At 31.5% G+C, this 18,826-nt stretch overlaps 2 protein-coding genes and 1 pseudogene across 4 annotated transcripts; 2 read left to right on the top strand and 1 right to left on the bottom strand.

Moving 5' to 3' along the window:
* Window positions 1-122: 122 nt before the first annotated feature.
* On the bottom strand, window positions 123-5,789 carry Csul (protein arginine N-methyltransferase 5). Its single transcript, XM_077426453.1, has 11 exons — window positions 5,389-5,789; window positions 5,165-5,283; window positions 4,839-5,065; window positions 4,420-4,599; window positions 3,021-3,230; window positions 2,716-2,924; window positions 2,525-2,647; window positions 2,049-2,224; window positions 1,767-1,970; window positions 1,515-1,696; window positions 123-1,429 (listed from the first exon to the last, which is right to left on the bottom strand). The coding sequence occupies exons 1-11, from the start codon at window positions 5,475-5,477 to the stop codon at window positions 1,277-1,279; spliced, it is 1,872 nt and encodes a 623-aa protein (XP_077282579.1). The 5' UTR covers window positions 5,478-5,789; the 3' UTR covers window positions 123-1,276.
* A 2,309-nt stretch (window positions 5,790-8,098) lies between these two features.
* On the top strand, window positions 8,099-10,726 carry LOC143908691 (uncharacterized). 2 transcript variants are annotated; one of them, XM_077426447.1, is made up of 5 exons: window positions 8,099-8,218; window positions 8,288-8,434; window positions 8,522-8,766; window positions 8,860-8,955; window positions 9,139-10,726. In XM_077426447.1, the coding sequence occupies exons 1-5, from the start codon at window positions 8,163-8,165 to the stop codon at window positions 9,420-9,422; spliced, it is 828 nt and encodes a 275-aa protein (XP_077282573.1). In that variant the 5' UTR covers window positions 8,099-8,162; the 3' UTR covers window positions 9,423-10,726. The 2 variants fall into 2 exon arrangements, with proteins under 2 accessions (XP_077282573.1, XP_077282574.1); XM_077426448.1 differs by lacking the exon at window positions 8,860-8,955.
* Window positions 10,727-12,066: 1,340 nt separating this feature from the next.
* On the top strand, window positions 12,067-14,655 carry LOC143908690 (uncharacterized; annotated as a pseudogene). The gene is made up of 5 exons (XR_013260215.1): window positions 12,067-12,315; window positions 12,423-12,729; window positions 12,907-13,233; window positions 13,349-13,526; window positions 13,602-14,655. The product of XR_013260215.1 is annotated as an uncharacterized LOC143908690 (transcript).
* Window positions 14,656-18,826: the final 4,171 nt, after the last annotated feature.

Genomic DNA, 18,826 nt, shown 5'->3' with positions numbered 1-18,826 from the left:
AGTAAGATAGCTTAGCTTACACACATAATTTGATATTATGTGTGTAGAATTATAGTATATGTAATTATAAAATAATTTCTTTTATTAAATAAATCAGAGGAATTTATATAAAAAATTTGAAGTCATTTGTCAATAAGTAGAAATTTATTGTAAAGTGTACATATATATATTCAGGATTATTGTTATATGGACAACATTTGGTTCAATATCAATCTTACAATATGTAGAATTTAGACAACGTTTTTCAAATTACGTGAGTTTAAGAAGACAGTAACAGTACGCTTCGAGAACATCTCGTAATACATGTTATCAAAATTCTACAATATCAATGACCTCATTGAATATCAGTGACCTCAGACATCAGCGTCACATTAAGATCTACCTACAGTTACAGTACATAAAAAAACTGTTTGCAATAAAACTAATATTTATATATCGTATCTTTCACACGAATATACTTCTCTTTATTCTTTATCGTTTTACGCTGTCAATGACTATTACCTGATGCTAAATAAATATCGGATGATAAAAAACATACAATCCGAGTACTTTACAATACACTGAGATATAAGTATACTGGAGTGTGCACTGTCATACTACGCCCATGGACGAAAAATTATCAGAAAATAGGTAATGTTTTGGGATCTCTGTTTTTCTCTGTTGTACAAGATGCATGTACGTATCCTGCAGTTGTCTGTCATACAAATTGTATGACAAAGACACCATGCTATATTACCTCTCTCTCTCGCCTCGCATCAGCCGAGCCAATGCACACTCCAGTATACTTATATAAGCGTAAACTTGGTGAGAGACGCTACCGCGTCTTTTGATCTCAGGCGTATGTACATATAATACCATAAGTAAAACAAACGAATAAACATTTGTTTCAGAAACTTTTGTCGCGTCACTCACATATATACACATATGTAAATAAAAAAATTTATATTCTACGTTATATCAAGTTCTATGTCACACACACACACACACACACACACACGCACACGCACACGCACACGCACGCACGCACGCACACACACACACACACACACACACACAAATTGAATTCTAATCTTGTTTACATTAATGCATCAAGCTTACAAATGTCAAATAAAATTAATGCAAAAATACGAAAAATATTCGGAGTAAATACTATCTATTCTTTAGAAAATTTAAGTATACTATCTATAATAATTGATACTTGATAACCTAATTATGATATTGTATACATTATCAGAAAGATCTTAAACAAACAAGGAATAAACACGGAATCGTTACATTATAATCCGATAATGGAAGAACGTCCAGTTGAATTATGGATTGAGACTGGGATGGGTTTGCTAAGACACCATTCGTACCACACTTTCTTAGAACCACATCTGCGCCAGAAATGAACCACTATTTCATCTTCTGCCTTCAATTGTATTGGTTCCTGTATCAATAAATATTTTTATCTTATCTCAAGATTTATATTTTACAAGTATACCTTAAAAAGAAAAAATTATTTTTATTAATACCTTAAGTGGAAAAAAAATTGGGAACCAACTAAACATATCTGGGCTATATGTGCTAGGCTCTATGCTTAATGTGATGTTTCCATATAAAACTGCTGTAAAATATCCTGAAAATCCATGTAATACGCAATTCTGTTCCACTTGGAAAATTTTGGTTTCATATCTCGAATTGTCAGTAACAGCGTCTAAAAAGATACAAATGTGTAAGGAAATTAAAATAATTAAAATATAAATAATTGGATACTTTATACAAACCTGTATTCGGATGTTTGAATGTAAAAAGTGGTTTTGGATTTGCTATGTCGTATTTGTTTTGAAGATGTACTACATATGGAGTTTCAAAGTGAGTCAACGGATGTTTATCTTTATCTCTAAGTTGCCTTACTTCATTGTACAGTTTAGAGGATTGCATAGGAGCTATGTATGAAGTATATGATTGCGGTATGTTAATTCCGTCATCTAAAAATTTCAAATAAGTATAAAAAAAAAGATTAATGCTATTCATATAATTTATGTAGTTTGGCATGTAATGCGAACCTCTTAAGAACTTGAGAACATTATCTAGACATTCAGGAGATAATTCGTTATCGCCAAAGGATCCGAGTAATTCAGACACAATAATATCAGCTTTTTCTGGGGGATTCCATTCTCTCATATCGCACGATATCACTGTAACTTTTTCTTTCCACATATCTCTCTGAAGGGCCTGTAAACTGTAAGAAATCAATGAATATATAATTTATAATCATATAAAATCTAATATAATATTGGACAAAAAATGTCCTAGTTTATTTTTTTCAAAAGAAATTCAAAAACAAGTTTTATATAAAATCAATATTTTATTAAATAAAAGATCGCTAATCTTTTTTCTCCCGACTACTTTTTTGTTATTTTTGGCTTAATTTTTCTTCTCATTGATATAATTATATTACACTTAATAAAAATCATCCTATTAAAAAAATTAGCTTTTTTATCCAATCCAATATAATTGTTATATTTTAAAATAATCTCACGTTATCACGGCATTAGGATTTTTCTCCACTGCATATATTTTCACTTCTCGATAGGCCATTTCTGCGGCATTCAGAGATGCAGTTACAAGCGGCCCTCTTCCAGCACCAACTACCATAATAACTCTAAAAATTTATAATTGTTATACGTATATTATTAATTACGTATATTACCTTATAATGATTCGACTTACATCGTCCTTTCCTCCTCTTCCATCTTGGATATTATTGCTTTAATAGCTTCGTATATAGCACTCTGATATTCTCGATACTTTACGGGATCCTTCTCAAATATTTCATAAGTTTGTGACTCCAGATTATCCATTAGAGGCTGTAATGGACATTGCAGATAATCCTCATATCCTCGAGCGAATCTTTCCACTGTTCCATCACTTTGGCATCCCTGAAAAAATAAAGACATTGTTTCCTACATTCAACAAAGTTGTTATAAAGAAAGAATTCATCTTTTGATAATTTTATATAATCTCTTCAGTTTTACCTTCCACAGGTAATCAAGGTAGTTATGATAGTAGCTAATACTTTGGTAACGTGATGCGCCTGTTAAAATAAATTGTACTTCTAACACAGCAAATCTCTTTACTAATACTTGGTGTGCTTTACTTAGTACCGGATATCCTTTTTTATTTGTTAGAAATAACGTTGTCGGCAAAATCAAACATCTCACTGGTTCTCCGAGCCATCTATCAATCTTATAAATTAAAACTCAAATTGTAAGTTTATACATATTACATTCATATTGCACAATTTTAACCCTAGAACATCACACTGATTGTGAGTGTAACACACTCACATTTGTTATTAAAATGCCCGCCGTTTCTATACATATAGTGAAAGTTAAGGAATCTAAGTGGTAAAGTAAGGTAAATAAACTTTTGTTCCCCTCTATGACTCCCTATGCTGCGCAGCCTCATCTGTCGTTTAATACAGTATGACATGCCATTAAGGCTCCTGAGTACTCGTCGCGACCGTGTTAGTTCGTCACGTAGCGTGTCAGAGGCGAGAAATGACACGTTAAGAATTCTTGTGTGCCATTTCCAAATAAAAAGCTATTTGCATAAAATAACACTTCAGATCATTTCAGCACACTTCAAAAATACTCCGAGGTCTATCCTTTTCCCTTGACAGTTAATAAACATCCGTAAAATAAATGTAACACAAAACTTCTCAGTGTGTTATTTCTCGCCTCTGACGTCATGATCTCACATGACCGTGGCGAAAGTCCAGGAGTCTTAAAAACAATATTGAATGTGCTATACCTATGTGTGGTGACTGTGGTGTAAGTGCTTTAGAGTCATAGTCAACTTTTGTCACGTCAAAACAATATATTTTTTAAAGAAATCATTATTTCTTATTTCTTTTTGAAAAATTACATCCTTTACCATCAACAAATGACTAGTCTTTTTACACAATACAGCGTTAAAATAAAAGTAATTTTTGGAAGCAAATAGCGCTTTTTGTGAGTCAGGAAATTTCTATTCGGGCTTGTTCCGAAATTAATTTTTGTCTTTAAATGTTAATCGTAATTATGACACAGGCGCGTTTCTGACATTCTGCTGTTTAAATTTAAAAAAACCTAGAAACGTTTAAAAATATCGACTTTTCAAAAAGTTATTAATAATTGAAAGTACACTGGGTATCGTACACCCAGTGTGATAAAATCAGGACTCGTAAGAAGTGTGGTATTCTAGAGTTAAATTATAAACTTATCTTTAATAGCTCCTGCACACAGGACGCGGCAAAGCGGTGACAAATTATTGTCTTGCTTTTCCGGAAGTAATAGATATTGTATAATTGACTGATTATAAAACGGTGATTGGTTACCGCTTTGCCGTTTTGCCGCATTGTCCCGCGTCCTGTGTACAGGAGCCATAAGTTACCTCTTCCTCTTCAGGCAGGTCATGACTGACAATTAACGCAATTCCTAATCTTTTATTGTAATCACATATTACTCTAAAGACATTCCACCATTCCCATGGATTTTCTTCTACTGGGCATTCCTCTATTCTGTAAGAATAGGTTTGCCTAATTGGGTTCTCCATAGGAACTTGTATCCATACCTATAATCAACAGAATGTTTTGATAATCTCAAACCCATATCTCATCCTACAGTTTATAAATAAAAAATTAAAATTCTATATTGATAAACATATTTCGTTTTTAAATGTAAATAACATTCCTATTTTAAAATATTCATTTTTAACAGTATAAGTATTAAGTATATTTTTTACTGTTTGTCAACCATCTCTTAATTTATAAAAATTAATACTAAAAATTATAATTGTATTGTATGTGTTACCTGGAAGGTACAGTTATCTTTGTTTACTTTATCAGAAATAATCCTGGCAAGATTTATATTTTTATCTATCCCACATCTTAATTTAAAAGTCACTCCTGACAAACCAAAGTGACTAGCTAAGCATAATTCCTGATTTAAGGTTTCTTCACTATTTTTTCTGACGACTGGATCAATCGAGTCAACATTGATAAGTGGCGAAAACTTCCCAATTATTAAATTATTCCAATCTACAAAATAATATTATAGATTTATCTTAAACTAACTTATTTATTTCAAGTATTGATATAATTAATTCAAATATATACATGTTTATACTTAATTTATACCTGAACTGGATAAAATTAAGTCAGGCCTAGTAAATGGTCCTGGACGATTTTTGGCAGGTCCAGAAATAAATTCTCTTTTAAATAAAGGATGAACCAAGGGGACGCAAACAAAATCATATCTGAAATATGAATAAAAGCACAAATAGCGTGTGCAGATTGCGTAAAATATAAATACATATACCAAAAGCATAATAATTAAATATATATAATTAGTAACAACTTACTTTGAGTCATTTGCATAAATTAAACAATCACTTAGATTTACCGCACAGCAAAAATCCAACCCGCAAGAAACTGGTCGCTGATTTGTCATTGTAATATATATAAATAAATTAGGTACTTTTCTGAAATATTTCCGGACGAATTATGCGATAAATATGATTTCAATTCCTTTCGTACATCATAATTAAATGGCATTTATTTAGAATACGGGCCTGAACGCGAATATAGATGAAATTATGTTCAATTGACGCGTTTTTACACAAAATGAAAGAATCTGGCAGTTAAACGCGGCGGTTTGCCTCGTGAGACGCGAAATATTAAATCGTTACAATTGACGACTATTCAGGTTAGACTGAGGGTGCCATTACATGGAGCGCGGAAACGCGGAAACGCGGAAGCGCGGAACAGAATAGTAACTAGTAACTAGATTCCGCGTTTCCGCGAGTTGAGTCCTGGGTAGCGATCATGTAACTTTTTTCCTAGAGCGGAAACGTGAAAAGTGAAAACTTTTATGTTGGGTCTACAATGCGAGTCGCAAAGTCGTGAGTCGTAAGAATGGACCAATCACAGTCGATTATTCTCCTCAAATTTGACTGTGATTGGTCGATCAATTCTTGAGACTCACGACTTTGCGACTCGCATTGTAGACCCAGCATTATGTAACTATCTCTTTCTATTGGTGTTGAATAGAAAGAGATAAACTTTTCACTTTTCACATTTCCGTCTTAGGGGAAAAGATACATGATCGATCCCCTGCACGTTTGAACGGAAAAGCGGAATCCGCTATTATCGTGTATGTATGTATGGCTGCGTTTCGATATTCACTGCCAGTACTTAACGCAGCTTATGTATGTACCCTGGCTTGCATATAAGATATACTTCATAATAACCATCAACATGATGTTTGGATCTATAATATTATACTGCCACTTTTATTAAATAATAAAGTAATCGAAGAGTATGTGTAAAAGCTTTTTTTTTCAATGTGATTAAACAGCTCCGAAATTTGATGGAGTATACTGTATCCGCGTTGACAACGGATTTTGACGCGTTCGTTCCGCGAGTTTGTTTCTCCTTATATTACATGGAGCACAATTTGCGCGGAAAAGCGGAACAGTATAGTGACAAATAGACATTTGTATTCATTTCTTAAAATTGTGTTTACTTAATTCATTGCAATTTTTATTAATATGCTTATCTTTTCAGCTTATCTATTGAATACAAGCATTTTAATAAATAAATACCGTTAAAAATTAATATTTTATAATTCTCCGTTCCGCTTTTCCGCTCAAAATATGCTCCATGTAATATTAAGGCATTCAAAACAGACGGAACGGATCGACGGAAATCTAGTAAATTTTGTCTTCCGCGCTTCCGCGTTTCCGCGTTTCCGCGCTCCATGTAATGGCACCCTGATATATCGACGAAATGCAGCGATACGAGCATGCGCTTTGGACACTTGCGCAATGCGCATGCGTAAAGCGCGCCAAAAAAAACTTTTTAAAATTAAAGCCCCTTGCACAATAGGCGATAGCGATAGCGATAGCGATAGCGACAGCGACAAAAAAGTTGCCTTCTTCTTCTTCTTCGTATGTTTAAGGGGATCCTAAAGCCGTCTGTAATACCGGATTTTTTTCTTAGCACTAATCTTTTAATTGGCTTTATAGAAATGCGAAATTCTTGTCTAGAATTAAAGTACGCATCAAAATCTAGGTCATGGTGGTCGAATTTATATCAAAAACGAGAAAAAATTAATATTTTTGTTAATTTTTGGTATACGTGACGACAATATTTGCTTTGTACAAAAATTCCACAATAAATATCCACAAAATTAGACCGGCATGACCTAGGGACAACATTTAAGAACAATATCGTGCAATTAGATCTAAGATTGAAAGCCTAGAAAAAAAGATTAGTTTAAATAAACTTTTATATGTGCAAAAGCACATTCAGGTTGATATTGCGTGTAGCGAGAGATGGCGCAGCAATCGAAACAAGGACAGATGCCTCTCGTTAGACAAGAACAGATATAGATATATGACATAGAAAACAGGATTAGAAATGTTGACATTACCGACGTCGAGGAAGTTCAGCCTTCACTTTAGGATCCCCTTAAGGGGATGCTAATGGAGAATTCACATTGCGTCCGATCACGTCCGATGTTCAACGTACGACGATCCGACATCCAATTACAGAATTTATTATTAGAGACAAAAACTTCCTATTGGATGTCGGATTGTCGTACGTCGAACATCGGACGCAGTGTGAATCCTCCATAAAGCTAATGGAGGATTCACATTGCGTCTGATCACGTCCGATGTTCGACGTACGACGATCCGACATCCAATAACATAATTTATTATTAGAGACACAAATTTCCTATTGAATGTCGGATCGTCGTACGTCGAATATCGGACGCAGTGTTAAGCCCCTTACACAATGCCAGGCAACAGGGAATAGGAACAGGGAATAGAAATCAGAAATCATGTATAAATGCAGAATAAACAATGACACATATATGCAATAGACACAGAGTTTCCGTCACGTTGGAAATTATGTGCCTATTGCCTATTGCCAACCAATCATAGCATTCGAATTTTTTAAGTTGTAATTAACGATTTTTTGGTTATTTCCTGTTCCTATTGCCTGTTACCTGGCATTGTGCAAGGGGCTTGAATCCTCCATAAGGCCGAACTTTCTCGACGTCGGTAACACAGTATAACCATACCCAGTAGCGACACTCAGCCGTCCGACCCGGAATAAAATTTTAGTGCGCATGTGCGAGTCCGTACATCTCACAACATGGTTGCGCCCAGTTGCGTCTCGAACATCGTAGGTAACCTCAACCTCCACAGTTTTATGACATATTTTTTATTTGAATAAATTGTGTCTTTTTATTAGTGATAAGAAAATTCCGGGTGTGACGTGCTACATTAAAATGAAGTTAATGAAGAGAGGTGGATATAGTTGTGCCATGAAGAATTGTTCAAATATTTCTGGGCGTGAATCTGGTCCCAGTTTTTTTCGTTTTCCAAAAGACCCAGATAGGTAAAAATAATTTCCATTAGCGGATTTGTTAATTGAATTATATATCAAGTGTTTTTTCATTAATATTTTATACAAAACATCTTTCAGAGCAAAATTGTGGTTGGAAAAATGTGGTCGCGAAATTAACACGTCACCAGAAAATTTATATAAAAATTACAAAGTTTGTGGTGATCATTTTAAATCGTCGATGTTTTTAAACGATTTGAAAAACAGACTTCAACCACATGCAATCCCCGAACAAATGGAAAATGATAAATCTTTTGAATTATCAAGTGAAAACAACGCAACATTTAATTTGAGTGATGATTCTGAGGAAAATACAGTAATATCAGGTAAGCAGTTTTGAACTCTGTGTGTGTGTGTGTGTGTGTGTGTGTATGGTTGGAAATATCAAAAATTTTGTGAACATAATTACTATATTTCAGTTGAGTGTGATATCATTAAATCTAACTATGATAAGCAACAATTGGAATTATTTGAAACTGGCTTTTCAGACAAAGTTGAATGTCAGTCAATATTAGGTAATAATTTTAGTTCAATATAGAATTAACTAATGCTAGTAACATGAAATTTTTGTGAATTAGAAAATAAAATTGATGTATGGTTATTATAATTTATATATTCGTTCTTTCTTTGTAATGAATGGAATATAATCATTAATTTTTTAAGTTTCATAAGTGATGTAGTATTTTTAAATATTATAGTTAACGACCATCATGGGCAATATGAACATGAGCAAGTGGAATCAGTGTCACATCAGTATGCTCAAACAGAGCTACAATATTTGGATCAATATGCTCAAACAGAACCACAACAGTTGCATCAATATAGTCAAACAGAGCCAAAATTTTCTAATCATTCCCCGCGCAAAAGAATTTTGAGAGGCAGAATTGAAGCGTTACATCGAGAAATTCGAAAATTAAAACAACAATTAGAACGACAGAAAAATAAGATACAAACTTCAAAAATAAGACAAAAATGTCCTTGAATGAATATTGTGAAGCTACAGACGAATTTCTACCACCAGAGATTGCAAATTTTGTAAAAACTCAAGTACGTCTTAGTAGATATAAGTCAGCCAAAGGACGAAAATATTCGCTTCCATTTAAAAAGTTTTGTTTAGATATATTGTTTTCTGGGGGAGGCAGAATTTATAATTCTTTTGCACAAAAATTTATCCTTCCCAGTGTAAGAACCTTACAACGCATGATTGAACATTTGAAAATTACTCCAGGTTTGCATGATTTTGTTTTCGATGTTTTGAAAAAAAAGTTACAGGCTTCTTCGTCACCTCTCGAGAAGTATTGCATTTTATGCATTGATGAAGCATCAATTAAAGCAAATCTGTATTATAATATAAGTCAGGATGAAGTCATTGGATTTGAAGACTTGGGTGATGGTAAATCATATCTTCCAGCATGTAATGTTGCAGTTTTAATGATCAGAGGGATTTGCAACAATTGGAAACAACCTTTGGCTTACTTCTTTCTTCATTCTTCATTTTCTGCTAGGAAATTAACAACCATTATTCCTCAAGCAATTACAAAACTGCAAAATGCGGGGTTTATAGTAGTAGCGTTTGTTTCAGACATGGGAGGGAATTTTAAATTAACCGCTAAATACTTAGGTGTGACAGAGAACAATCCATTTTTTTTTGTTAATAACGAGCGAATCTCACATCTTTTTGATTCACCTCATATAATTAAAGCTGTCAGGAATAATTTCCATGACAATATTATTGAGTATGACTCTAAACCTATATCTTGGAAGTGCGTTGATGATTTATTTCAACAAGATCAAACTAGGCAATTTCGACTTGCACCTAAACTCACTGATAAGCATATGAAATTTTCAAATTTCGATAAAATGAAAGTATATTTGGCTACACAAATTTTGAGTTTTACAGTGAGTAGTAGCTTGAGGAAAATGGTAATTTCTGGAGCTTTTAAACCTGCGGTTGCTCCAATTGCACTTAGAACAGCAGATTTTATCCAAAATATGAACGATTACTTTGATCTATTCAATTCATCTTCGGTTCAACATCCATCACAATTTAAACAAGCTTTTCGGGGAGCGCAATATCAATTAGAATTTCTTTCAAAAATTGAAGATTATTTATCCAAAATAACGATATTTAATAAAACTGGTGTTAATATTTCTAATAAAGTTCAAGTTTTCAAATGCATGAAACACAATATAAATTCTCTTCTTCAAATGTGGGAACATTTGCAAAATGTGTTTCCAGAAATGCAATTTCTATTATTACGCCGTTTTACTCAGGACTGTTTGGAACACTTTTTTTCGGCTATTCGAGGATTGAACGGCAATGTTATTAATCCTACCCCAGTTCAGTTTTTTTATTCATTCAGAAAAATTTTTTCTATGAAATATTGTACTGCTGAAACTGGAAATTGTGAAAGAGACAGTGCTGATATATTTGTAGCTATTACAAACTTTAGAGAGAAGAATTATATGGATGTTGAACCTAAGACAGATGACATTACACCAATACTTTTGGATGATCATGATTATCGTCAGATGGACGTAAACGAACAAGATGCGTTCCGATATATTTGTGGATACGTAATACGTAAATGTCTTCAAAAACATTCGTGTGAGATTTGTTCTCAATATGCACACTCGTACATCGACTTAAATGAAACTTCATATTACTGTTTCTTTAGGGCTTACAATTCTACTGAAGATAATCCTTTCGGAAATTTATCTATGCCGCACGATGATTTCGTAATATATCTTAAAACGTTGGAAAATTTATTTTTTTCTAAAATTGAGGAATTGATTGTACAAAAGCATATAATTCGTATCCTCATTACCATTTTTAAAGAAGTTGAATTTATTCATCCGTGTCAACATTTTCCGCATAATTATTTATTGAAATTATATGCTCGAGTTCGACTATTTTATACATTAAAATTTATTAATAAACGTTTCAAATCGCAATCCGGACACAGAAAAACTATAATTTTACGTCACGATTAGAATTTAATGTCTGTATTTTCCTTATAAATGCAAATTATTTAATATCTACTTTTATAAAAGTAAATGTGTTTTCGTTAATTAAATTTATTATTGAAGTTCGTTTATAATTTTATTGTTATAAAACTAAATGTGTTTGGCAACTTTGTGAATGTCAAAATGCATGTGTTACTTTCTGAAATAAATTTTTAATATTTCTGCTACTCCTTTTAACATTTCTGCTACTTTTTTTAACATTTTTACTATTTTTTATGTAAGTATTATACAGTAACAGCACATAATGATAGTGAATATTACATGTTTTCACTTATTCCAATTATTGTTTCAGTTGACATTGACATTTGGAGCACATTCTTTCTACTGAAGGATGTCCATGAGGAACAATTAATTAAAAAAAAATGGATATCTTAATATTTATATATTACTAAAATTTTCAGTAAAAATTATGAAATTTTAACGCAAGTATTCGGAATAAACATAAGTATTTTTTTAAATATTTTTATGCATTTTTTACTCAATGACAGAACAAATAAAAATATTAGCTTTTGCGCCCAATGATCTATATTCGCTTTTGAGCTCAATAATTATATATATTTTGTATACATTTTACAATTCTATTTACACAATAAGTTACGAAAAATTTTGAAATAAAATGATACAAAATACACAGAAGTATTATTTTCATTTCTTCTACTTCAAGAAATTCTTTGGATTATAATTAAAATTGCGCAAAAAATCTTTTTTGATTATATATACTCATATACATTTTTTAATTATATATGTACATTTCAATTGTAGCGCCGGTACATCTGACAATATGGCGACGTACCACGTGACTTGAGGACAACTACATCAAAGGTGCCGACACTCAGTGTCGCTACTGGGTATGGTTATACTGTGTCGGTAATGTCAAGCAAAGGCCGACTGATATTGGAGACCTCGCGTGGTGACAACGCGAAACTCCGGTTTCAGTGTTACCAACTAATTTCAGGTTCTATGAAGTGGTGTATGTCCCCGTATGTACACGTACACACCCCACTGAATTGCTCACACGGACGCACGGTAGAGAGACATATGCTATAGACGCGGCAACGCCGCGCGGCGTTGCCGCGTCTTGGATTCTTTAGCAATACGGCCTGAACCTGAAAATGCTCTGGCTGATGGCAGAGAAGGAGACGTGAGCGCTTACGTCTGTCGTAGACGTAGACGTGAACTAGCAGAGAAAAACGTAGAGTCGTACTTCGTAATACGTATAAGTCGTGGTCGTGACTGCGGAATTGCGTTTTGATACATAATATGTAAGTATATAATATATATATAATTTATAAATAAATATACTAAAATAAAATATAAATTATTTTTTACTTTAAAAACTTTATTTACAAAGACAAATTTATTTGCCTTTTTCTGTACCGAATGGTCAAAATATAATGACAGTATTTGAGGTTAACCAATATTTTTCTTTGTTATTTCAGAGTACACTGCTGCGGTAAAAAGATTTATAATTGTATTTCTTTAGAAAACATTTTTGAGTGCTACTTTGAGCAAAAAAATGTCGGATCATTTAAATTATTATACTGTTGATTCATCTGAAATACATGTAAATGATTGTGATCTGAATGATGGCAGTGAACCTGAAAGTATTATTACTATTGAAGAAAAGAGTGGTGATGAGCTTTTGATAGAACTGTATAGAGAACGTCCATTTCTATATGATAAAAGTAATAACAATTTTAAGGACAGCGCAATGAAACAAAATGCTTGGGGTGAAATATCAAAAATAATGATCCAAACGAACTGTGGTGAGTAAATTTCACTTATTGTACCATAAATTATGTAATTAATAAAATAATAATAATGTGATGATTGTTAATAAATAATAATAATTCTTAACTAAAATGTTCTATTTTTATTTAGGTGACATTTATACTCCTTCGTATTGCCAAAAAAGATGCATATCATTGAGAGAGCAATATAACAGAGAGAAAAAAAAGATGTAAATTGAATCACGAAGTGGCAGTGGTGCTGCTAAATCTTCCCGATTTCCTTTTTTTAAGCAATTAGAATTTTTGGATAATGTAATTAAAAGACGAAGGTAGGGGGTAACTTATTGAATTCATTATTTAAATATATATATTTGTTGTCCAACACACGAATGTTTTATTTTCAGAAGCTACACAAACTGCACAAAATCACAGTCGCATACACTTGAAAAAAATAACAGTTGTGATGAATCACAAAGTGTTGCAAATGAAGAATGTGTGAACACAGAAGAAAATGAAAATGACAAGGAGCACATTTATAATACGAAGAATTTTAATAAAGAAAATGAAGAACCAAAACAGAAGAAAAGAAAAATTAATGAAACTAAGGAATTAGAACAAACATTATTTCAAATGAGTCAAAAAATTTATAATTACATGGAAAAAAAAGATAAAATTCCGACAACGAAAGCAGATGATGCTTTCATGGAATTTATTAAAATTCAGTTTAGTAATATTTCAAAAAAGGAGAAAGATACAAGAAGAAAAATGGTAATGGATGCTCTAACTGCACCATTATCAGAGAAGTAAATTATTTTGTTCAAAAGTTCTTTTTGTTTAAAAAAAAAATTTTATACTTTGTTTAAAAATATTTTATATATTTTTTTGTTTAAATGTGAAAAGTTCTTTTTGTTTAAAAAAATTTTATATAGTACAATATAGCTATAAGTAGATTGCTTTTTTTTATCTGTAATAAGTTTGCTTTAAAAAGATTTTATTTACCAAAGACAACATGAAAGTGATTTTTTTATTTACCAAAGTTCCTAAGCTTGCAAAAAGTATGTCTTATTTTGTATATATTGTGATACTAATAATTTAAATAATTTCATAAGACTACAAAAGGTTGTGAAATATATGTTTTCTTATTTAAAATGTTACAACTAACGTTTAATATCATAGAATATATTTGTACCGCATGTATAGTTTATTATATAATAAATTTATATATATTAATTGTGTGTGTGTGTGTGTGTGTGCAATAATTTTATTTCACAGAATCCACCAAAAAAATTGCAAATGCAATATTCTTCTCAAGAAATTCCTAATAAGAACCTTTATACTAAATAATTTTTAACAAAGAAGAATTATATTACTATAATACATAAAAAAGTTATACATAATAAATATAATTATTTACTTATAAAATTTTTTTTAATTATAATATATTACAAGTACATGGGAAAAAAGCATATAATATATATATATATATATATATATATATATATATATACTAATTTAAATATATATATATCTACTGTAAATAAAAATAGTTTACATATTTGTTGTTTTCTTTATTTAGTACAGAAACTTATGTCAAATAGATAATTTTTTTTAAATATGTTAAATAATCTAACATATCAAAACATAATGTCTCTCTCTCTTTCTCAGTCTCTCTCTCTCTCTCTCTCTTTCTCTTTCTCTCTCTCTCTCTCTCTCTCTCTCTCTCTCTCTCTCTCTCTCTCTCTCTCCTTCTCCACACACACACATACATACATGTATAATTATTCGTCTGCATATACACCTCTTTGAACATAATCATGTTGCCATTCCACTTTTCCAGCTTCAGAGATAAAATAATTACTCAAAGTATTCCTTTGATTTTCGGCATATCTTACGTCATTATCTTCTTCAAAATTACTTGGTATATTGATCCAAGGAGAACTCTGAAAAAACATCAAAAAATATTAAAATTCAAAAAATTAAATAATTATTTTTATTTTTATTTGTACCTCGTTAGTATTATCTTTGAAACTTGGTTCTTGACTGTACATCTTATGTCCATTTTGTTGTTCTTCTTTCAATACATAATTATGGAGATACACAGAAGCTGTTACAATTAAATCTGCAGTTTCTGGTAACATACTAATCGCTGTGTGGAATATTCTCCACTTATTGAAAAAAATTCCAAAAGCACTTTCAACTATCCTCCGTGCTCTTGAAAGTCGATAATTAAAAATCCTCTGTTTGTACATCAAATTTTTGCTGGAATAAGGCTTCATAATTCTCTTAGACAGTTTAAAAGCATCATCAGCCACAAAGTACGTGTATGTTTTCAGATTGCTATTAGGAAGATTTATTTGTTCATTTGGTAAATTTAACATATTATTATTTAAATTTGTGCCTATATTGCAATCGTTAAAAATTCCTCCGTCACTGTTTCCTATAACAAAGAATTATACAAAAATAAATAATTGTAATAAAACAATATATATATGAGATTATTATATTATACATAAAATTAAAAAAAATTTTGTTCTTGCTTACCTCCATACGCTCCAATGTCAACCAACACAAATCTATACAAATGATCAGCTACTGCCAATAATACGATACTATAAAATTTCTTATAGTTAAAATATAAGCTTCCAGATCTTGGAGGACAACGTAATCTGACATGCTTGCCATCAACAGATCCGACACAATTTGGAATGTTCCATCTATTCCAATATCCATGTGCATATTTTCTCCAGTCTTCTTCTGTAGATGAACTAAGATATAATGGGTCTAAAACCTTATATAAAACATGGCAAACTTCTTTTACTACTTCTCTTACTGTAGATTCACCAACTCTAAAGGCTAACGCAATGGTAATTGGTAAGTCACCTGTAGCAAGATATCTATAAAAATATAATAATTACAATACATTAATATTAACTATAATATGAAACAATTATATATAATTTAGTTATCTATAAAAAGTATATATAGTTATTATATAAATACCTTAAAGTTATTAATAGTCGTAATTCTGGAACTAAAGCACGAGGACTTTTTTTTGTCAAATATGGTTTTGTCATTTGTACTAACTGCTGAAAATGTACCAATGTCATTCTGGTATAACGATAAAACAACTGAGGATCATTTTTTATTTCTTGGAATAAATTATTGTAATCTCCAAGCTGAATTCTTCTCATATTAATAGGGCTCACAAGCCATCGTCTATTTAGCCATCTAATTTGTCTTTTTTTACGTATTAGCAAAAGACATAAGTTTATCCAATGTATTACCAGAATTAGAAATTCATCATCATTTTCCATTTTTATTACAAAGACTGTAAACTGTAACTATTATAATATATATTCTGAAACATTAATGTATAAAATTTATTAATTACTTATACCTTTTATTAACAATAATTTACAATTATAATAAATCATATTTAGTTCATAACTGTATTTTGTACTACAATATATATAATTAAAAATATTACTTTTCAAATATTTTTATGACAACATATAACAAAAAGAAAATATTGGTTAACTTCAAATACTATCATTATATTTTGATCATTCGGTAAAGAAAAAGGCAAATAAATCGTTATCTTTGTAAATAGTATTTAAAGTAAAAAATAATTTATATTTTATTTTAGTATATTTATTTATAAATTATATGTATATTATATACTTACATATTATGTACTCTTATCAAAACGCAATTCTTTAGCAGTCACGACCACGACTTAAGGTGAAATTTCATGGGCAGTGAAAAGCAGCAGCAGATCGTACTGATTGGCTACAAAATAGAGAAATTCTAGATACTCGAAAACTTCTCTATTTTGTAGCCAATCAGTACGATCTGCTGCTGCTTTTCACTGCTCATGAAATTTCACCTTTATACGTACTACGAAGTACGACTCCTACGTTTTTCTCTGCTTTAGTTCACGTCTACGTCTACGACAGACGTAAGCGCTTACGTCTCGTTCTCTGCCATCAGCCTTCTCTGGCCGTCCGCGTAGCAGAAGGCAGTAACGTATCAAGGCTGATAAGCACCCGCTTTTTATAAATTACATATATTCTTATGCACACATGTGCGTATAATATAATATCTATCTAATTATTATGTGTATGTTTATAATTGTCTGATGACAAATAATAACAGTAGCACAATTGAGAATGTGAATTAGTATACATAGTATATATTGACGCGGGTACTTATTAGACTTGGCAATTTACTGCATCTCTTGCACCTTAAATAATTTTTTTCTTGTAATGTAAATGATCGAATGATGTAAAACTATTTCAAAGGATTTATCGATCTATTCTTGATGGGGTAAAACAATAACTTCTATAACAAATGCAATAAATATTAAATTTATATAGTATTGATTTATATAACTAATTTTATTCTGTCTTTATATATATATAGAAAAATATACACTCAGTCTTAGCATCAGAGTAAAGGGTAACGCAGCTGATGAACAGTATAGATAACAAACTGAATAAAAATCTTAATTATTATAACATAATGATATTAATAATTAAGATTTTTATTCAGTTTGTTAATTATCTATAACTGCATAACGTGTGCAGTTTACGCCGAAGCGGCTGTTTTAACGCGAGCGATATGTTTCGTCGACGGATGATTAGCTAATTATGATTGTATACAGAATACTGGATATTTGCGTAAAGTATCGTTGCCTCGCGAATAAAGTCAAAGGACCGTCGAGAAGAGGAAGCTCGCGGTGCTTTTATTTCCCTTCCGAGTGCGCTTTTCAATCTTTTATTCGTTTTCGCCCTCGTCTTCGTTTCCATTGTTAGTATGCAACAGCCGTTACTGCACTCCATGAAGAGTATCATTGCTTTGTCGAATAATATACATAAGCAAAAGAGATGTTTTTCCTTGTGCTTAGAAATCCAAACAGATTTGATTTCGAGAATCATAAAGAAATTGTATTGTGTTACTTTCTTTCCATCGCGGCGAGTACCTAATCGTTTTTATACATTTATAGTTTACAAGTACATATACAGAGTACTTGAAAAGAAAGAAAAAAGGTGATCGTCGCGTTTTTTTTTCACAGAGACGGGCAAACGTGTAACTGTGTTCACGTTGCCCGACTAAATCAAACTCGGATGCTACTAAGTATTTAGTTTTTATCCATCGGGACTTTAGGATGCCGCGAATGCTGATATCAAGAATAATTATGATTTATCTTAGTGGAGTACGTACATCTTTTCGGCTTAGAAACGAAGACGATGACGATCAAACGAACGCTTCCGTTCTTGTCCCAAAATTGTTTTCGTTTTCTCTTGTAGCGAACGTTTCGAGGAATTTGCTTACGACGGTTCGTTAGCATATGTCTCGCGGTAATTAACGATTATACGGAGCCGTCATATTTTCCACAACGCGTCGGAAAAAAATTGAATGGTTTCTATATGTATTCAGAGAATGTTGATTCATCATATTATTCTTTCAAACTTGCTTCCTCCTTTTAAAAATTTACACCAAGAGAAACTTTTGTTACATATTACTTTATTTTGATTTTTTTAACATCTTTATTTTTTAAAAAGGAAACGAAAACCGTAGAACAAAATTATTAAACTTATCTTTATCGTGTTGGAAATTCATTCAATTT

This window comes from Temnothorax americanus, unplaced genomic scaffold, assembly GCF_048541705.1.
Source record: "Temnothorax americanus isolate GAGA-0224 unplaced genomic scaffold, ASM4854170v1 Scaffold111, whole genome shotgun sequence".
Classification (NCBI taxonomy): Eukaryota; Metazoa; Arthropoda; class Insecta; order Hymenoptera; family Formicidae; genus Temnothorax; species Temnothorax americanus.
Note: the sequence above shows the minus strand (reverse complement) of the source record. Positions and strands in the feature narration are given on the sequence as shown.